The sequence below is a fragment of the Oryza glaberrima genome, chromosome 12 (genome assembly GCF_000147395.1).
Source record: "Oryza glaberrima chromosome 12, OglaRS2, whole genome shotgun sequence".
NCBI lineage: Eukaryota > Viridiplantae > Streptophyta > Magnoliopsida > Poales > Poaceae > Oryza > Oryza glaberrima.
The window spans coordinates 2,346,218-2,367,457 of NC_068337.1; the positions used below are offsets into that span (position 1 = coordinate 2,346,218).

The window sequence follows — 21,240 nt, forward strand, 5'->3', positions numbered from 1 at the left end:
CTATATTATTAAACTTGCTCTTATGTGTCGAACTTTGATCTCTTATGTGTCGAACTTTGATCAAGATCGGTTGAAAACTTAATTTTTTTAAGATATTGCAAGATTCATTTATCTTGCTGCCTTGTTGGTACTCGAACTTTAGCTCCAAAACAAGATTGTAAACTACATGCGATTTTGCATGATTTTCATATAAGACAATCTAATTTGAGAAAAAAAAATCTCATTTTTCAAATAGAGCTTTAAATGTATTTGTGTAGTTTATTTCACATATTATTTCGTTTATCTATCAATTTCTTGACTGAAGATACTGTGTGTATGAGTTCTCATCGTACTGTTCATTAAGATGGGCGTACCCTATGCTGTAGTACTCCAGTACACTTTTGCAGTCCAAGTGTCCAACTAATCCAGCTGGTTGGTCAAAGGAGAGAGAGAGAGACAGTCACATACTCCAGCATTAACCCCGCCATTTTTGTGCAGTCTCCACCTCCAAAATCTCATTTTTATTCACGTCATCTCCCCATCTTCAAATTCTTTTTCCCAGCTACTACTATACTTGCTGTGCTGCCTGGTGATAACCAGACACAAAGCAAAACTAGAGTGAGGTGTCTCACTGTCTCACTGTTGTTTGTCTTCCTCCTTGGTCGAGTCCAAGCAAGAAAACCAAGAAAAACAAGCAAGAAAACCTTCTCTCTCTCTCTCTCTCACATGCTTGTACATGGAGGGATCAAGATCAAGGGAGGGCATTGCTGTGGCAAGTGGCCATGAAGCAGCAGCGCCAGCAGGCTACGGCCTGTTCATCAGAACAGCAGATTGTTCCATGGCTGAAGCAGCTGCACAACAAGAAGCCGCAGCAGCAGCGAAAGGGTACCGGTCTTCTCCCTCCTCGCCGTCGTCGATGTCCCCCACTCCGTCACCTCCACCGGCGGCAGCTGTCCATGGAGGAGGAGGAGCGGAGGAGGCCGCCGCCGCCGCCGCCGCCGCCGCCGTTGCAACGCCAGCCGCGCGGAGTTTGGGTGCAGGGGACGGCGGCAGCATGCAGGTGAGTGGCCATGGCGGCGAGCATGGTGGGTTGAGCTCCGGGCGGCGTCGTGGCCGGCCGAAAGGGTCCGGGCGGCGCCAGATCCTTGCCAATCTAGGTCAGTATATATTGCCCTTTCAGAAATGCAGAGTTCATTGCATGATTTTCTTTGGATTTGGAAAATACCCAGTTTCCATTTTCTTTCATGTTTATGTTCTTGTTATTGGTGTCTCTTCCTTCATTTTTTTTGGGGGTGAATTTCTGTTTCATTGGTTGCATGGGGTCCAGTGGAGAAGATGATGTGTAATGTTGCCTTTTGAGCTGAAGAGAGCTCTACTGCTTACCAGTCAATAACCGTTAGGAATAAGCACATTTCTGCTGTTCATGCTCTTGTGTTTGTCCGGATTCATCTCAGTCCAAACCTTTGGATATGTATGAATTATTTGGTGATTTTCCTAGGTGGTTTAACTAATCGACCCAATCCTTTGGGCGATTTCGTTGGTTTTCATGAGGATAAACTTCAGTTAAGGAGTAGTCTGGTAGTAGACAACAAAGTGCACATCGCTTTGTCTGATTGGTATTCTCAATGCTTGTAAAGGGGAATGGTATGCGCTATCAGCTGGAGGGAGCTTCACGCCTCATGTCATCATTGTCGCCACAGGGGAGGTAAGCCATAACTGAAGTTTTTTTTTTTTAACAGTTAGCTTGGCATTGTGATTTGATTATGAAAGGATGAATACTGACTGTTTCTTTGGTGCAATTCGTTGGTAGGATGTGGCGGCTCGCATAATGTCCTTCTCGCAGAAGGGTCCTCGCTCGGTTTGCATCCTCGCTGCCAATGGCACCATCTCAAATGTTGTATTGAACCAGCCTGGCTCGTCTGGTAGCACCTTCTCCTACGAGGTATGAAATGGAGTTCACTCCTTGCATCGTGTGATAGTATGATACTTGGAAATGTTGTGAGCTAATTTGACGGCTGCCTGAACTTCTGATGGAGTTATGGGTATGTCTCATGTCGGTCTATTCAGTTTTTTTGGCCTGTCTCTACCTAATCTCTTAGTTTCAGTATCACCACCTTTATAGTACTAGATACAATAAATGGTCTTCTTGCCTAAGTTGAGAAAGTATTTTTTCTGTAATGGTGTCTTAAGTCTTAACCACCTTATGCGAGCCACTTTTGAAGACAGATCAAGGGTGAAGTCTTCTTCCCAATTTTTCTATGTCCATGATAGCACATATACAATTCCGGCAGTCTGTAGTAACATACTTCCTCTATCCCATAAAAAAAAAATTCTAGAACTGTATGTAACATATTAATGTGTCACATCTGGTATTATGGTGGGTTTTATAGGACGGAGGAAATATACGCTCAAGTCTGCAAATTGTACGCGAGTCTCAATAACGTTGTCCAGAAAACAGTCAGTGATGCCCGGCCAAAAAAAACAGTGGTATATTACTAGATTAGCATGTGATTTGTGCTAATGTCTCCCACTCCCATCCCCGTTTGGCAGGGCTCCAAACTCCAACTTAAGTGAGAGCTAGCTCCTATTAGAGTTGAAAACTCGTTGAAAAGTGTTTGGCTACGTGTCAGCTCTAGATATGAAAAAAAAAAGAAAAAAAAATGAAAAAATCGCTGGCCGCGCACCACCAGCCTACCAGCCGCTCGCCGTTCCCAGGCGCTTCGTCCGCCGGCCGGTGTTGTCGCCAGGCGTGCCGCGCGCCGCCGGCCACACGTTGTCCCCAGGCGCGCCGCCCGCCCGTGGTCTCCGCGCCGGCCCATCGCCCCCTCCCCCGCTCCCGCTCCCGCAGCTCGGTTGGCATCGTGAGGAAGATGGGGGGAGGAGAGAGAACGGGATGAGAGGAGTGAAGGGTAGTTGAATGGCATTTTTTATAAATAGACTAAAAAATTAAAGGGTAGTAGGTATTTTAGGATGGAGTGGAGCTGTGGAGCAGCAAAAACCCAGCTCCATCCCCATAGTTCATTTTCTGTAAGTTGGAGTTGGAAGCTAGAGCTGTGCCAAACAAGGCCCTACCTAAGAGACAGAGCGGTTGTATGCCTATATCAGTGTATGATAACAATTGAAGCGAAGTTGTTACTTATCGTACGTGCATACACATTTGTGTTTACAGTTATCCTCACTGAACTCTAAGATGGCAGCATTTTTGGATATGTGGTTGCCAGGGCTGCTTTGAGATTCTTCAACTGACTGGCTCCTTTACAATTGCGGAGGAAGGCGTTCGGAGGAGAACCGGCGGGCTCAGTGTCTCGCTTGCCGGCCCTGATGGCCGTGTTGTCGGCGGTGTAGTAGCTGGGATGCTGCGAGCCGCCAGCCCTATTCAGGTAAAGAAACAACAACAACAACGACAACTGAAGAACCTGGACAAAATTAATCGATTTTTCGATAACGTAATTCAGTCGAACCAAGTACCATGCTTTTACAACTGAAGATAGAGAACTTCGTTGTTAACTCTGTCACTCATGCATGGTAGACTCTGTAGCCATTTTTTTTCTCTGAAGCTCTAAACATAATATCTCCATGGACAGGTGATTGTGGGGAGCTTCTTGCCCAACAACCTGAAGCAGCATCAGAGAAGAATGGGCCTACATCCACAACCATCTGCTGCTCCGGCATTTCCAGCACCGATGGCTCCTCATCCTCCTCCTGTGCTCACAGCTGCGATGCCCATTTCTCAGGCAGCTCCTGGCAACAATGGCTGCCGTTCGCCGCAGGTTTCGATCTCATCCATGCCTCCACAAGCACATGCCGGTGTGGAGCAGAGTAGAGGCGCCATGAACCTGAATTCATCGAGCTCCAGTACTGGTTTCGCCATGGTTGGGTGGCCTGCAACTGCAAGCTCGCAGTCCATGGTGCACAGGCCTTCACCTGACATCAATGTCTGCTTGACTCCTCAAGAGTAGGATCAATTTGTCCTATTTTTTTGTTGCCCTCCTGCCTGACATGCGTTGTTGTGGCATGGCTGTCACGTGACATGTGTTTGGGTTCAATTCTATCTAATCACGTGTCTTGAGTAGTTTGCAGTTTGGTTGGGGGATGAAACAGGCCAACATACGAACAGTTTAGCCAGAATCTGACAGAATGTGATAGTTTATATGCTCTCAGTTAGAGTTGGGGATGTGTTATTTTGCTGGGACATTTGGATGTGATTCATTCTCGCTGTGACCTTCTCTTGTACTCCTGCTTCATTGTGTTCCTCCTCTGTCGCATTGTTGCTCGGTTTGTGTCCAGTATGAATCTCACAGTCTCAAAATCTAATATCCGTACGGTTATAAACATTTTACTACATTATGATTACAAGATTTAATTAAACTCCCCACGAAAAAAAGATTTAATTAAACTTTTAAAATTTGAGCCATCAATCTTACAATAAAATAAGTTCGTAAAATCTATTAATAAGTTTTTGATACTATGGTTGGTACGTATATCATTTTCTTAAAACAAAGAAAGCATCTGAAAAATTATTAAATGGTTGGAATTATAGAAGTTTTATCAAAGAGGATTGCTCCCATCCAGCAGGTAACCAGCCCGGTACCAAATCTTAGCCATTCATTTAGCTCAATCGGACGGTGGAAATTATACGGTACCTCCAGGTACATATTTGCCCATGAGGTGGTACCGGAATAGTTGGAGGGGTGGAAGGGTAATGTTGTCTTTTCGCGTAGGGATCCATCTCGATTCAGCTCTGATCCGTGAGAGGTGGCGGCGGTGCTCGACGGGAGCAACGCTCGGAGGCGGCAACAGCGACAGCTGATTCGTGGGAGGCGGCGGCGGCGGCGTGGGAGGCGGCGAGTAGGTGGTCTATGGGAGGCGACGAGGAGGTGATGGCTGGTCTGTGGGCTGCGGTGGTGAGGTGGTGTTGACGGCGGTGTGTGGTGCTTGGGCCCGTGTCCATGCGGTGGCGGCGGCAATGGCGTCGGCAGCGGGTGGTGGGCATCCTTCTTCAACCTCTGGTTATTCTGTAGCACTGCCCACAGCTCAAGCACTCAACTGTTATGTTAAGAAAACGAAGGCAGAAGAGATAAAATGAAGTTAGAGCTGGAAATGGTTGACCGTGACCGACTTTCAGACATGGAAAATTCATTCAAGAAGTTGTCTAAGCAGAAAAAAGAGACTGATGACACTAGAAATTGGTTCATAGGAATAGTAGTTGTAGCTGTGTTCCTTCTCATGAAGCTATTTGATAATATGTACTATGCTTGCCATTGTTGATTTTGTACATGTCAATTACCAGAATTAATGGATGGGGATCACTCAGCATGTTGATGTCTCAGCAACCAATCCATGTGAATTCTGTTTATCTATCTCCCATTGTCTGAAACTCTAAATTACAGCTTCTTCAGATGGGTTGTCTAACTTATCCTTCAATTTTAGATTCTTGCTAAGTTCTAGTTCGTTCTGTTTGGCTGAAAATTTGCAGAATTTTGTTTATCTATCTCCCACTATCTGAAACTTTGAATTACAACTCACTAGTACGAGTATGTTTGTTTCAGTCTTCTAGAATCATGTAAATTATACTTTTTTTTTTCAGTAATTATTGCCCATGTGTCTAGCACTCTACTCCAGTGATTCCTCAACTTTTACATCTCTAGCTGGATTGCTGTTCATTGAAAACACTTGCTTGTAACCATTGTTGTGCTGCTGATCACTCCACAGAATGACATGTATTATACAGGAGATCGAACAAAAACAGCAGACAAAATATTAATGACTCTCCATACGACATATATATCATGCTCTGTTCACAGCAGACAAAAATTAAGTCAAAAGCTCCATTCAACGATAGATCATGCCCTGTAAACAGCATACCAAAAAACAGAGATGAGCTTAAAATTTTCCATTCAAAGATTAAAGTCTCCAGCAAAAGCTTGTGCTTTTCTCACAAAATCATTACAAGAAACATGGCAGATTGAATTGTTAATTACAAAATAACTAGACCATATAGTGGAGTAGTGTTTGAGCCGTAATGGGGCCTAGGCTGCGCCATGGTAGCGGGGGAGGTTAGGTACTTGCTTGAGCCGTTGAGGGGAGGGGGGGGGGGTGGGGGGGATAGAGGACACAGAATACCACGACATCTTCGCTCGTGAATGCGGCGTCGTTGCTGGTGACACTGTCGCGGACAGTAGATGGATGGGAAAAAATCGGCACCGGCGAAGGCGTGGATGCGGGCGAGCGCGCCGTTTCTCCAGTACCGCGACCACGGACGGCAGATGGATGGGAAAAAAATCGTCCAGCGGGGTGTGGATGCGGCGCAACTGCTCCGTTTCTGCGCTCGGATGGAGGAATAGATGAGAAAGAACCGATGCGGGGAGGGAGGAAAGAAAGAGCGCAGCGAGGGAGGAAAGCGGTGGCGTGTGACTCCGGAATCGTTCCGCTTCTATTTGTTGTTTTCCAATCGTATCCTTTCAAAATGGACGGCCAGATTTAATTTTGTACCTCTTGGTACCAGTACCGGCCGGTACAGACTACCGGACAGGAGTAAAACTCTTCATAGATAGATAAATCTAGATAGATGAATCTAGATATATAATCAATATGAATATGAAAAATACTAGAATGACTTACATTGTGAAATGGAGGGAGTAGTTCGAAAGCATGCGCATAGAAAAGAAAGAAATACGTCGGAAAAGTGAAGGAAAAAAAAACTCAGCCTATAAGTAGGGTGCACGTTTATAGTTTCACTAAGTGTTTATACTGTGTTTCTTGATAGAAAATAATACGGGCTTTAAATTTCCCGTGACGCTATCGATGCAATTCATGCAACCAACCAGGCGTGCTGCGTGCAACACCTGGAACAAATCCTGTCGGCGTTCGTTGCACCTGGACACACACCTGCACATGACGTGGCCCCCTATCCATCCATCCCTTCCCGCCTTCCTCTCCACGCGTCGCCTTCCGCCTCCGCCACCTCCTCCCCCTCTCCACACTCTTCTTCTTCTCCACTCCTCCGCCGCTCGCCTCGCCGCGCGCCGCTTATATACCCGCGTCTCTCCGCTCATCGATTCATCACCCAGATCGCAATCCAACCACCGCAACCAATTCGCCGGAGAAAGTTGTGAATACCGACCTACCGGCGGCGAAGATCGATGATGTACGTGCGCGCGACGCACCGGGACGAGGAGGGGAAGAAGGTGACGGAGAAGGTGGCGGTGCCGGAGACGCGGCACCCGGACACGGCCAGGCACTTCGAGCGGAAGCTGGACCAGCAGGGGCTCCACCGCATGGAGCGCCACCCGGCGAACGGCTCCCGCGGCATCGGCGCGCCGCCGCCCAAGTCCGGCCGCGGCGGCAAGTTCACCTGGGAGGGCCCCGACAGCGTCGTCGACAGCCAGCTCGATCCCCTCCCGGCCGCCATCGACCGCAACGACCCCAACTACGAGGAGGAGGAAGGCGACCGCGAGCGCGAGGCCGACGTCGTCGGCGAGGTGGAGGTCGCCAAGGTCGCCGGCGACGCCAGGGATGGTGTCGCCAGGGTCGACGTCGTCGCACCGCCGCAGCTGCACGAGAAACTGCAGCTGCAGCCGCAGTAGGGGTGCCCAGCCGCCATTTGAGTGGTGTTTTCGAAGTGTGTTTGTTACTTTGTTTGGGTGTTTAATTACGGTTTTGTATGCGTGTAATTTATGCCTCTGTATGAATAATAATCGAGCATCAAACTGAACTTGGATGAACTGTGGTATCTGTGGTATCTGGATTTAGGGATTGTTCAACTCATTACCGAAATAATGTGTTCTTGGGTAAATTTATTTTTGTGTGCTGATTTCATTCAATTATTTTTAAATACACTTATTTTATAGAGAGATAGATTTTATAGAGTGCTAGATTCTAATAATACTGTAGCTGTAATAATAGACTGTAGCTCTACTTGAGCAAATGTCGGTGTGCTTGCTCGGGATGCTATATTCCATATTAAAAAAATTGCTGAAATAAACCTTGCTCGGGATGCTCTATTCCATATTAAAAAAATTGCTGAAATAAACCATAAAGCAAACCTGATGGGTATAAATCTTAATAGGAATGCTCCGGTGTAATTTATTTGCAGTATTCTACTTCAAGTAGAATTGATCTCGACTATTTATCCAAGTAGAATTGATCTCGACCATTTATTTTAAAGGGCAGGTAAGTAATCTCCTAATATCGTTTAGGGGTAATTTTGGCATGGATTGTTTTCTTCTGTTCGATCGCATTAGGTCGGACTCCGCATCGCATCACATCAGGTCTGACTCCGTTGCACGCAGTCTCGTCGCTATTCCTCCCACGGCGTCGCCGCCTTGTCTACCCCCTCCGTCACCGTCCGTATCCCCCGCCCTCTCCGTCGCCGCCTCGTCCGCCTCCTCAGTCATCGTCCGCCTCCCCCACCCTCGCCGCCTTCTCTGCTCCCTCCGTTCCCGTACGTTTCCCCTGCCCTCTCCGTCGCCGTCCGTCGGCCCCGCCCTCTCCACCTCCGGCACCGTTGGCGTCTCCTCCCCCTTCAGCGCCCTTGCCTCCTCCGTCGTCTTCCTACCGCGCGTGGCATCAGGTCGGAAGCAGGCACCGGCAGGCGGCGGCGCGGCCAGCAGCTAGTCCTCCCGGCAAGCGGCGTCGCGGCCGGTGGCGCGGCGTGTCGCATCTGTCTGACGCAAGCATCGGCAAGCGGCGGCGCGCTGAAATCCTCAGGTGTCCACTCCTCCCCCCCACCTGACTTTCTGTTCCCCTTCCTCTCCTCAGTATTGAACTTGTCTGAATTTTTCCTCTACAAATGCATTTACTTTTGTAAATGGCTGTGTATACTAGCTTATAACTATACTAGAGAATCTACATTTACGGATGTTAAATTGAATAGGAGATTTATTAAATCGATTTTGTATGTTGAGTTGTAAGCATGAACGATAAAACTGAACAATAATTTTGGTCTTAAGCTGCAAATGAAATACACCTGTCACTTGAAATTCCACTCAAAACAGTTTGCTGAAATTGATGTGTTACTAATATAAGTCCAGCATTAAACCTCAGCAAAGGTGGCAAGTTAAATCATATCTTGTGCAATTGATCTTTGATCTTTTCTACCAAATGATTGCCTTGTCAACTGGTTAAAGCATCCAGCATTTCCTGCTAGTTCATCAGTAGTAGTAGTACTAGTAGTACATTGAATTAATTTATTAGTGCATGCCTTAGTTCTTTTATCATACATACAAAATTTGCAGCCATTATGGGGGAACTGTAGTAATTGTTCAATAGTTTAGAGTGGCAATGAATTTATGTAGTTGATGGATCTGTGAGATGGATACTCTTTTATAGCAGATCAAACCTGTCTTCCTGAATTTGGCCATCTCTGCATCTGCATTACACTCTGAAACTGAAAGACTGAAGAATTCAGGGCATAATTTGGCCATCTCTGCATCTGCATTATACTCTAAAACTGAGGCACTTAATTTATTTTAGATGTGTACAGAGGCAAATAAGCTGAAATGCTTTAGAACTATAAAAGAATTCTTTGTCAAAAACATTACATAAATACGGAATTGAGCTTGATTTAATCCATTTTCAGAAAATTACAGAATTGAGCTGCCTCCTGTGTCCTAACTTGACTTGTTGCTGCTTGGTTTCTAAAAATAGGTCCTGGATGATGATCATGGAGCTGTGGTTTACCATGTCAGGAGGTCAGTAGCTCCTCCTGCAGTTCAGCGTTGGGGTGACGTCCCTGGGCAGCATAACTACGGCGCACCTGGTTGCCCTGAGATGATTCCGGCGCAAGCACAGTTCTATTGTTTGCGTTGCAAGGCTACAGTTCATTGCTGCTTATTTATTTTTAAAGGAGTGTAATGAACAAATAAATTTAGTTGCCTTTTTAAATATTAGGATTAAATGATCTGCAACTAGAATGGTGACTTCATTTTGTGATGCTTGTGTGATGCTTTAATGGTGCTGTTTGCTGGAATGATGCTATTGTTGATGCTGGAATGATACTGCTACTATTGGAAATTGTGCTGCTGCTAGAACTGCACTGTTGTTGCTGGGATGAAACTGAACTGCTGGTGCTGCTGAAACTGTAATGCTGCTGCTGCTGCTGCTGAAACTGGTTGTTTTTTCATGCAGAGCCTACCAGATCAATGAGAATGCACATGTTGCTGGAGGACTCATTCTGTCCATATTTTTCTAGTTCCAACTTCGAATTGCGACAGCTCTATTTGGAGTCTCGAAACCACCAAAAAGGATTGGTGGTGGGAGATTTGGCATCCTCAGCCATCAGGTCTCCAGAAGATGCTGATTCAAGAGCGAAGCAAACCATAGGAACAGTTCCAGGGGGAACATATCGTCCCCAAGAAAGAATGATACTGACACATCATTTTGTTCTCCGTAGCATCCGATTTTGATACAACATTAGCTTACACATTTGACAGTTTGACAGGATGTAAGATGTTGCATTGAGCAGCTTCTTTACGTAAGATTTTGCAGTGCAGAAGCACAAAGGTGCTTCGTCGTGGTACGAGATCGCAGAAAGTACTTATCATAAAAAATCATGGTTTTTCAATCGACCGCGCGCATATATTATAGCAGAATATTATTTTTTTTTACAAAAGAAAGAATAAGTCCCCGCATCTGACATCGTTGAATAACGAGATTGAGTATCATTTAATAAATAACAGATAGAGTTTAATATTAAAAAATTTAACACCTAGCTTATTCGAAATGAACATCCGACAAGACAAACTAAGAATCTCCAAAATAAAACATCTCAATGATAAATGAACATCTCAGAATTTAATGAAAGAATATCCTCCCAATGCAAAGCTGAACATCTTAGATTTCTTCGGAGATGGCCTGTGCATGATTCCGAAATTTGTTGGATGGAGAGTTGTAAAGAATCGCTGCTAGCTTTCTTCTGTATTCATCGATGCCTTCCTGCATAGATCACAACTATATGTTGTCTTTCTTATTTTCTACAAATGTCCTTATGTCATAATCAAACTTTTTGTTTGCTATGATGGGCCTACCATCCAGTCCGTGTACTCATAGTTCATATTTGTATCCATTTGAGAAGGAGCGGTATATGAAACCTTACGCTTCGGGGTGACTCAGGGCAGTAAGCAGTCGACGTCACCGACGTGCATCTGCTTCAATGTCACACCTGAACACCGAGAACCCCTTCGCCGGCATGTGGTTCAGAGTAAGTAAGTAAAAATACTGTTAACATTAACCGTTCTGTTCTAAAATAAACAATGTATTTAATGAACCAAAACGAGCAATATAATTGGTGAAAAGGCAACCAAAGTTCAAAGGAAAGAGACACCACGCATCATCTACTCATCATTAATTGATGGTGGCATAACAATGCCAATGCAAATATAGCCACTAGTAACAGCCACCCATTCCAAAGCCCCCACAACAGGTGAACATTAGTTTCATTCAGAAAGATGACAACTTTAGACATCATAATTCAATAGCACAACATTGCGCGCCAAATCCAATTGGTACGACGAAGCAGCCACACGTACCTTCCAAGATGGCTTCGCGCACTTGCTCTTGCTCCTTGCAAATACTGAATGCTCCCACCAGCATCCCAATGCCATGGCACCTCGGAGCACCCAGTAAGCATGCCTCTCTCGGGATCGCCAACACCATGGTGGAGTTGTTCAGATATAGATGGATCTTCTCATCCTTCATGCTACAGATTAACAGGAAACAGGTAGCCTCGAAAATCAAATCAAAATTTAAGAAAAACAAACAACTTGAGATTGAAAGTTGAGGGGCGGCATTAGGGGAGCGCATCTTACTGCAAATTTCCGGGCATTACCTTCCGCTATTCTCCAATGGCGAGTCTTCCTCCTGCTCTGAAGGAGGTGCTTGAGGTGGCATGGGGACGAAGGGGAACCAGGCGTGCGTTGCCATTGGATCCAGAGGCTGCGTCCTCCGCTTGTGGGCGATGGATTGGGGGCTCTCCCACGCGGCTGCAGGAGCGATGGCGGGCGGAGATGGACGGGGCTGGAGCCGAGCGTGGGGGAGGAGGCCGACGGCGAGTAAGGGGATAGCGAGGAGGACGAAGGCTCGGCGGCGGTGAGTGGCGCGGTGCTGGGGTTTGAGGTGGAACTCGCTAGAAGGTGTGCCGACGCGGGTAGTAGCGGGATAGGGCGGAGCTCTGGAGATCCCAGACGGAGATGCGGGATCGCCGAGAGGAGTGGAGAAGGGGGCGGCGGTTGATGGGGAGGAGGACGTGGCGGCGGTGGCGGGTGGAGGTGACGCCGCGGAGAGGGCTGGTGGTGAGGAGAACGTGGCGGCAGTGACGGGTGGAGGCGCGGCGACGTGAGGCGACTCGCTGGAGAAGGGGGCGGGGAAGGAGGACGGCAACCGAGGGGGCTCACAAGGCAGCGTGGAGACGCCGGCGGGGGAGAAGGCGGCGATGGTGGTGAGACGGGCTTCGACGGAGGGAGCGGAGAAGGCAACGGCGCTGGAGGGGGAGGAGACGCCGGGACGGGCGACAGAGGCGACGAGGGAGATGGACGGCGACGGAGGCGGGGATGGAGGGGAATGGCGTCGGGATGGAGTGAAATGGCGACGATGCGATACGAATCCATAGGATAGGGATAGGGTGAGTAAGAGACTGATAATATACGATAATACCCTACGCGAATTATTTTTCCTGGATGAAAACACCCCTTCACATTTCTACTCCCACTAATTCTGGTGGGAGTAGAACTAGATCTTAACCCTTCAATTAAATATGATCAATGGCCCAGATTACTTTCTACTCCGAGTAGAAAGCACCGGAGTGGGACTCTACAACTAAAACTACACGATGAAGCTAAAATAATTTGGTAAATTTGACAAGATAAGATGTGGTGGCAAGTTTTAATATGGTCTTTGAGGAGTTTCTAGAATTATCAGTATAGTTTTGTGTGAGTTGATGTTTCTAAAATTACCAAGTGAGTGACCAGAAGTTTAATTATCATAAGATTGTGATGGTTATGTATGGTCTGCTGCGAATAAAAAATTGAGAAATGCTAAACTTTGGTGCCAACAAGGCCGAACGCATAATCATTCCACTGCGTATTTTATGCGGCCCATACGAAAGAAAGGCCCCCGTGTCTGTCACTGACTGGTGGCCAATCCTCTCATGGGCCAAGGCATGCTAAAGCTTGACTCTCCAGTTGGGCCAATATAGGTCTCACTGAGTAATGGGCCTCACCGAGCAACTGATGCAACTTAAGTGGGCCCATCGAGAAAATGTGGCCCACTACCACCGGCCCGGCCTTTTTAGTGGCTTCGCTAGGTTTTTTCCCTCTGCGTGCTCGGGGTCGCGGCGGCTAACCGTCTCTGTCGCCGCCGTCTCGCACCTCGCGTCGCCGCCGCCGCCGCGAGTGTCCGAGCGGAGGAGAAGGGGAGGGGGGCCATGGCGAAGGGCGACGACGCGCTGGCGCGGAAGCGCAACAAGGTGCGGCGGAAGCGGATGCGCAGCAGCGAGAACGCCGTGTCGGCCCGCGTCGCCGGCATCATCGCCTCCAAGCGCCGCCGCAAGTCCGGCAAGCGGCGGGCCTGCGAGGGCATGTGCTTCTCCCTCCCCACCCCGGAGGACCCCTTCAACGACCGCCACGGCAAGAAGCGGAAGGGCGACGACGAGCCGACCGGAGACGCCCCCGCCGCCGCCGCAGGCAGGGACGAATCCAAGAAGAAGAAGAAGAAGAAGAAGGATTCGAGCGCCAAGAAGCAGCCGGCGAGGGAGGCCGCCGCCGCCGCCGCGAACGCCAAGTCTAGGGAGAAGGACGGGGCGGAGTACGACCGGCCGTCCAAGTTCCTGGTGGTCTGCCTCAACGCCATCCGAGACGCGGCGGCGTCCGAGGACGGCGGCGGCGGCATCCACGACACCGGGTCGTGGGGCGTGGAGCTCTGGAATTGCTGCTCGGCGGCGCCGCCTACGCACGTGCTCGACACCAGCGGCGAGTGCGCCACCCGGGAGAAGACGGCTTGGCTCGTCTCCACAGCCTGCGACATCGTCGCCAGGAAGGAGAAGCTCGGTGTGGTCGTCTCTTGCCCCTTCCTACTCTACCTCGTCCCCTCCCAGGAAAAGGCCGTGCAAGTTAGTGCCGCCATTTTTGCTCGTTTGGTTAATTCACTTAAGATTGATTCCTAAATGATGAATCAGTGATTCATTTGATGGTGTTTTGTGCAGGTGCGTTCGATTTGCAAGCCTCTGAAATCACTTGGTATCCATTCCGTCAGTCTGCATCCCGGCGCTTCCATTGAACACCAGATTTCTGGGTATGTTTTGGCCAAATTAATTATCAGTCTAATCCTATTATCAGTGTCATTGTTATCTGTAAGCGTATAAGCGTGTTAGGGTAGGGGATGTTAATTTCATGCACACTCAATTCAGATTAAAGAGTTGCGAACCGGAGTTCCTTATATCCACGCCAGAGAGGCTGCTTGAACTAATAGCTTTAAAGGCGATTGACATATCAGGCGTATCGATGCTGGTGAGTTAATTTGGTTGTTGAACTTCTTTGTACTAAGACAGATCATCTGTAACACTTCCATTCACCATCTTAGTGATTATGTAATTTCAGTTTGCAAAACGAATGCTGTTGTCATATCAAATTATATTTGTATCTCCAAGTTTTGGATACTCTTAGTAATTATACAACCTAGAAGCCTATTCCCAACAAGCCTACTCATCCTACAGTCAAGTTTAATTTAAATATGGAAACTCCATTTGACAGGTGATTGATGGTCTGAAGTGTTTCACGGACCTTAATGTCAGCGACAAGCTTTGTTCTATTAGAGATGCCATATTGAGCAACCCTCAAATAACTATATTCAGTGACCCATCTGACCGAAGGGTAGCTGCACTGGCAACAAAACTAGTCGGTGGAAAAAAGATCACAAGGCTTTGTACGAATGATTCCGTTACTTCTAGAAGTGCATTCATAACACAAAAGATACACATATGCCCATCAAAGGACCAAAAGGCACCGAAGGTAATTATCATAACCAATAACCACTGATGTATTGCTAGTTCATTACTTATTTGCTCCATGTACTTGCCTTCAAAAAATAGTTTTCCTTTACAGTCATCCTGGCTTCATAATATCACTTAAAGGAATCTGCTTCCTGTTACTGAAGATTAGTCTGTTAGATCACCTTGCTAAGCCTTGATCTGCCTATCTTACTCTTGTAGCCTTGTTCTCTGTGTTGTTAAGCTTTTTACCCTCGTGTACTGTTTTCACGGTTGTGATTTTGGAACAAAAACAGTTACAAATCTCTTGTGCGATTAAAATATGCCTTTTTGCCTGCCATGGTAAGCTCATGGGCTTTTCCAACATGCAGGTGAAGGAAATTCTTGAACAAATTCTAAATGATCATGCTAGAAAGACTGCAAAGGTCCTACTGGTAACCGCAAGTGATCATGAAGCACAGCATCTGTCATCGTCCTTGAAATTGCAAAATTGTACCGTGACCAATGACTCGCATGGCAACTCTTTTACCATATGCAGCAGGTATGGAAAATATTTACAGTATGTAGTTTATTGCCGAACATCCTATCTATGGGGACAAACCAAGAGCTGTGCAATGCACCTAACATTCCCTAAACTCTTCCAAGCTGAAAACTGGTCACTAAGACTGGGGGTTTACTTGAAAGGGAATTTTAGTCACACCATTATCTTTTGATTTGAGATTGGCTGCTTTTCTTTTACTTTGACAACTTACATCTCTGGATTTTCTGCAGTGTTGGGCTGATTAATGTCCTTGTGAAAGACTGGGAGAACATAACAACGGCAAATTTTGAGGACTTCGACACTGTGTTGGTTGCAGACTTGCCTCCTTCAGTTGACGAATACATTGAAATCCTCGCTGGTGCAAGCTGTCATGTGCTTGTGGGGGAGGTGCATTGCATCTTTTCTAGTGCTGATGCTCTGCTTGCAAAACCCTTGTCTGAGGTTCTTACAAGCTGTGGTCAGGTAGTGCCTGAATTTCTCAGGAAACTGGCATCCTCATAGCAGGATCGGTTTTCTCATGGCAATCATCATATAGTATACGCTACCATATTCATGGTTCTTCCAGTCACTAAACATTTTTGTCAGTTTACTGTTCCTTATCATGTAATTCTCACAGCATAACGAGGATCTTCAGCCTTGTTGTATCTCTGCAACTTTGTATTTTTTGAATGCGATCAAGTCCTAGTCTGTGAGAACCAATTGCTTTTGCATTCATTAACATTACATGGTACAATAGTCAAGTGCAAACTACTAAGTTACTGGTTTTATTACTATGAAGGTTGAATCAGCTTATGATTGTCAGGGACCGCCCTGCTCTCCTCTTTTCAAGGGGAGCAAAAGAGTGGCAGTGATAGATCTCAGATCTTTAAAGTGCGTCAATATGTCAAAGAACTAACTTCTTTCAATGCACTTTTTTTTTTCATCCTCTCATCTACTTCTGTTTCACACTACTTATTCTGGCTTTTTTTTTTCATCCTCTCATCTACTTCTGTTTCACACTACTTATTCTGGCTATGGCCTGTTCACTTTGATGCCATTTTCAACCTTACCAAATTTTGATAAAGTTGCCAAAAAAGTGGCTACATTTAGTTTGCTGCCAAATTTTAGTAACTATATAAGAAATCATGCAAAAATTTTGGCAACTATACCAAAATTTTGGTAATGCCAAAACTTGGTAAGGTTTTTTTTGGCATCAAAGTGAACAGGCCCTTATTTTTCAGCAATAATTTTACAAATATTAAAAACATACCATATTATCATATTGTAGCTAAATACTCTCTTCGTTTTAAATTATAAGGTGTTTTAGTTTGACCCTAAATCAAATATTTAGAAAAATAAACATTTTTAATACCAATTAAAACATTGTCATATTTTATAGTGGAACTAATTTTGATGCTGTAGATGATGGTGTATTTTTCCGTAAACTCTGTCGAAGTTAAATAAATTGGATGAAACTAAAACACCTTACCTTATGGGATTGAGGTATAATTAACCATATATATTTTTCTCCATCACATTATCACAACCTAACAATTTAGAAACTAAACTATATTTCTTTATTGATGGTCAATGGTTGAAATAGAACTGAGTCAAGGCTGATAAGTACGTTTAGAAACGGATGGAGTAGCTCTCTTCTCCCATCCTGTGCAACAGTGCAAGCATCTCAAACTCGAATGGATTCTTTATGCTGCTGAGTTGGTCGCAACATGAAAAAGGAGCTCAGATTTGAGCATCTTTCTTCATGAAGGATTGGTCCAATGGTCCTAGTACTCACACTAGGATGGGGAATGAAGGAAACCTCTCTCCTTTTGGTTGGGAGCTCGATCGATCCATGACTAGATGCTGATCAATCACAAGAGGAACAATCTTAGTTGGTGACTTGGGGACCATTTGGGGCAGAAAATGTCATGTCGATGCAGCACCAAAGCAAAGCAAAGCCTGCATTGCATGCACAACTCGATCAGCGTATCTGACGAACCTTACCTTTCTTTTTGCAGGGAAACATGCATGTCCACTCTTTTCTCTTGCCATCTTGATTCCTTCATAGTTAGTACAACGTTTACATCGCATTTTGTGCAGTCAATGATCGGATCCAACCTAGTAAAATGCTCCTTGATATCTAACGTCGTCTTTAGGCGACGAACAGAACAGAACATCTGAACATGCATGCAGGCTTGAAGCTGAAGCCTGTCGAGGCGAAACATCTCTGAATCTCTCTCTGATGGAGCTTCAGCAGAGCTCTTCTTTCTGGAACATGAGCATCTCGAGGTCAAGCAACCTTGTCTTTAATTTTGGCTCGAATCTCTTTCTAGATTAATCATGATATCATTTTTAAGAGGGAATATATGCATGGCCAAAACTGGGTTACTAGGATTAATTCTCTAGTTGCCACTTATAATGAAGAGGAGAAATCAATGATGTGTCACATCTTTTTGTTTGCAAGCATTACCCAAGAACATCAGTGTCACTAGTTTATACTCCTACAGAGCAGGTAGATAAGTATAGCAGCCATGGAGAATCAGCACGAGTTATCATGCATTTCATGAATGCTCAATTCCTTCAGATCGATTGATTGGTGTGAGATTGTCTTAGTTTTTGATGAAAAACTTTGTGTCCACTCCTTTTCCTGCAATTTGGAGATCTACCGACCACTACACCTTTTATCGTGAGGAGTGGGGATTTTTTGCACTATAATACGCCAAGCAAGGACAAGAGGAAGTACAGTATAATTCCTCAATAAATTCATGTTTATTTCTTAAAGATCTTAAATGCATGTTTATCGGTATGTGCTTTCTTGTACATGTTGTTAATTAAACATATTATCGCTCAGAGAAAATTCCTTGTGTGGCCTCGAGTACGGTACTCTACTCTTTTTGTACCTCCGAGCTTTGTCTCACATCCTCTACTCCTCAATATCCATTTCATAAGTTGACTGTGAGTTGATTATTACTTTTTTAGAATAACTGTATTACCACTCCTCTCTGTATAAAAGAGCTAGTGAAACATAATCATGAAGGCGAAAACTTCAGTACGGAAAATCGAAGGGAGAGAATTGTTTGACAATTCAAAATTTTCAAATGAATTACAATCAAATTTAATGAAACTTCAAATAGGGAAATTGCACAAATCAACATTTATTTTTCCTCTACTTAGAAACCAAATTTCTATATGTTTTAAACAACTTCAACTACTTTTGAAGAGATCCCATGTAGGGAGAAGGTGAAAATTCCATTTAAAATTTTCATCAAAGAAATTCATTTCAAAATTTAAATGTGGGGTGATATACTTATCTCCTTCAGTTATAAATTTAAAATCGTGTGAGAATTATACCTTTTGAGCTAACTCATGTACACATAAGGGAGGGGTAAAATAGTCATTCTAAAAAATCTAGTGCTCAACTAATTACTAAATGGGTATATAGGGATCAATAAAAAAATCGGAGCCATACAGGAGATAAGGGAAAAACTTGGAGGCATATAGGTATATGATATAGCAAAGATTTAAGGCTGCACAAGGAATTATATCTCTCTCTCTTGCTTAGTCATATATACATGTGAGTTAGTTTATACCTTTTTCATTAGCATAATATTTTGAACTAATGAATTAGCCGGTGCAAACAATTTATTATATATGTTATAGTTAATAAATAAAGGAAATCATTTCCCACGTTATACTTACTTCATCCAAAAATATAAAGACTGTTACAATTGAGTATCAATAAAAAAAAGGTAAAATAAAATGATAGATGGTTGTGATTGGTTGAGATGGGGAAAGATGTACAAACAATACTAAATAAAAGATGATAGCTGTGACTGGTTGAGAGGTGAAAAAAATTCAAAGTTAAAGGCATCTCTATTAATTTTTTGGAATGGAGAGAGTATATATGCATGTTTCCTGAGGAGAGAGTATATGTGTTTCCTCAGGTTTCTATGACAGCCTTCACGTACGCGAGGGAGAAATGCTAAAGTATAAACAAATTGTGTTCATCCTTACGGGTTGAACTAGGTGCTAGTATCGTTTAAGCACATGCCCTAAAATATATATTATTCCAAGAAATTAAACAACTTGATATCCGAAAGAAAGGGAGAAGCTAAAGCTTTCATTAACGCCCAATTTGCATTATGGGCATGATCGAGGGTAAACGTTTTACGTCTCTCTCATAGAGCATGCATGCTAGATTAAGCATTTTGCTCATTGCTTTGCAAGTATATATATATGCAGATATGCTGGTTATGCAGTTTCATTGTCACCAACTAATTAAGCATCATATCTCCGTCGCCACTATTCCACTAGAAAACTTGTAATCACGTGTTCTTACTAATTTCAATTGTTTAATTAAAGCTAGCTATAGGGATTGCAATACTGGAAACTATTGGCAACTGTATTATAGCATGCTGTGGTTGCGTCATGACATATATACACCTACTTTTCATGGATGAGCTAAGCTAGATTTCTTTTGTATAATTACTCGAGCAGATTAGCTAGGCCAAATCAAATACGTATGTATAAATGGAGACTGGAGTATCATATTCGTGTGGTACTAGCCTTCTAATTGAAGAAAGAATCTAGACTTTGAGCAATTTTGTTTATCATATATATAGGCTGTTTCAAAATAGGACCATCTATATTAAGTATTATTTATTATATTGCAGATAGTTCAAAACCGTTTATGATATATAATACCACATCATATATAGACAATTTTCAATGTGAACAAGCGGGACTCCTCAAACATTTTTTAAGAGTAAGTTGCACTACCTTGTCCTAAAACAATTTCATTTTTCATGCAAACATTACAGTGTAGTTTATGGAAGTGGTGATAAATATATTAGGAATAGATAAAGTGGGGGACAATTGCATTAAGATATGATAAAGTGAATGACATTTTAAGGTTTGTTTGTTTTTTTTGTATTATTGGTATGTGTTGGATGGGTGAAAATAGATCACTTTGTACTGGGTAAAACACACCGTCTTTCACATTACACTAGGTTAAGCACACACTTTCACTTTGCATCAGCATTAAGTTTTGCTTTGTATCATGTTGCTTCGATAATCTAAGAGAAATCTTGCAAAATATGACTGGAACTTTATGAGCATTCTTGAATTTAGACCACGTTTTTATGAAGTTTCATTTAGATTATTTATGAAATTTCAAGATGTTTCTATAGGATTGATGGCATATTGTGGTATTATTAAATGTAACATATTTCAATACATCCTAGCTTAACGAGTTAACGTAGTGTAAAGTGAAAGCCAATACGTACGTTTTACCCATTGTAAAGCACGTACAATTTATTTTTCTAACATATAAAAGGCAGAGAGAAAAGTTATAGAAAATCAAAAGGATACAGAGGCTTCGATCAGAAGGTAAAAATGACTCAGAGAGGATGTTGAAAAGGGAGGAAAGAAAAAGAACAAAACTTTACAAGGTGCGCAGTTAATCGATCGATCGAGTCTAGCAACCCAACCCATTGAGGAATCATCATTCAGGTAAGTTGGCTTAGTACGAAACTCCCAAAGACATATTCTTTGATATTCGCCAGACATTTTTTGAATTCTTGTAGAGTTGTATTGTTTCCAGTATATCTTGGAAACAAGTGTAAAATGTTGCGTGATTTAACTAATAACTTGGGTTATCCAACTTGTTCAATATATATTTCCCTCGCTAGCTTAAAGTTTGCATCTTATCGAGAATAATGTGGTCAGTCATTTCAACACCTCAATCACATAACAATTAGTG

General features: G+C 44.1%; 3 protein-coding genes across 3 annotated transcripts; all 3 read left to right on the plus strand.

The window, feature by feature from the left end:
• The first annotated feature begins 519 nt into the window (after positions 1-519).
• Positions 520-4,272, plus strand: LOC127756717 (AT-hook motif nuclear-localized protein 7-like). The gene is made up of 5 exons (XM_052282088.1): positions 520-1,136; positions 1,617-1,684; positions 1,790-1,921; positions 3,201-3,359; positions 3,564-4,272. The coding sequence occupies exons 1-5, from the start codon at positions 716-718 to the stop codon at positions 3,936-3,938; spliced, it is 1,155 nt and encodes a 384-aa protein (XP_052138048.1). The 5' UTR covers positions 520-715; the 3' UTR covers positions 3,939-4,272.
• Positions 4,273-6,931: 2,659 nt separating this feature from the next.
• LOC127757743 (uncharacterized) lies at positions 6,932-7,746 on the plus strand. The gene has a single exon (XM_052283309.1). It carries the CDS (start codon positions 7,122-7,124, stop codon positions 7,563-7,565), a length of 444 nt encoding a protein of 147 aa, XP_052139269.1. The 5' UTR covers positions 6,932-7,121; the 3' UTR covers positions 7,566-7,746.
• Positions 7,747-13,287: 5,541 nt separating this feature from the next.
• Positions 13,288-16,199, plus strand: LOC127756221 (DEAD-box ATP-dependent RNA helicase 52B). The gene is made up of 6 exons (XM_052281617.1): positions 13,288-14,083; positions 14,177-14,265; positions 14,381-14,480; positions 14,724-14,981; positions 15,331-15,500; positions 15,731-16,199. The coding sequence occupies exons 1-6, from the start codon at positions 13,400-13,402 to the stop codon at positions 15,999-16,001; spliced, it is 1,572 nt and encodes a 523-aa protein (XP_052137577.1). The 5' UTR covers positions 13,288-13,399; the 3' UTR covers positions 16,002-16,199.
• Positions 16,200-21,240: the final 5,041 nt, after the last annotated feature.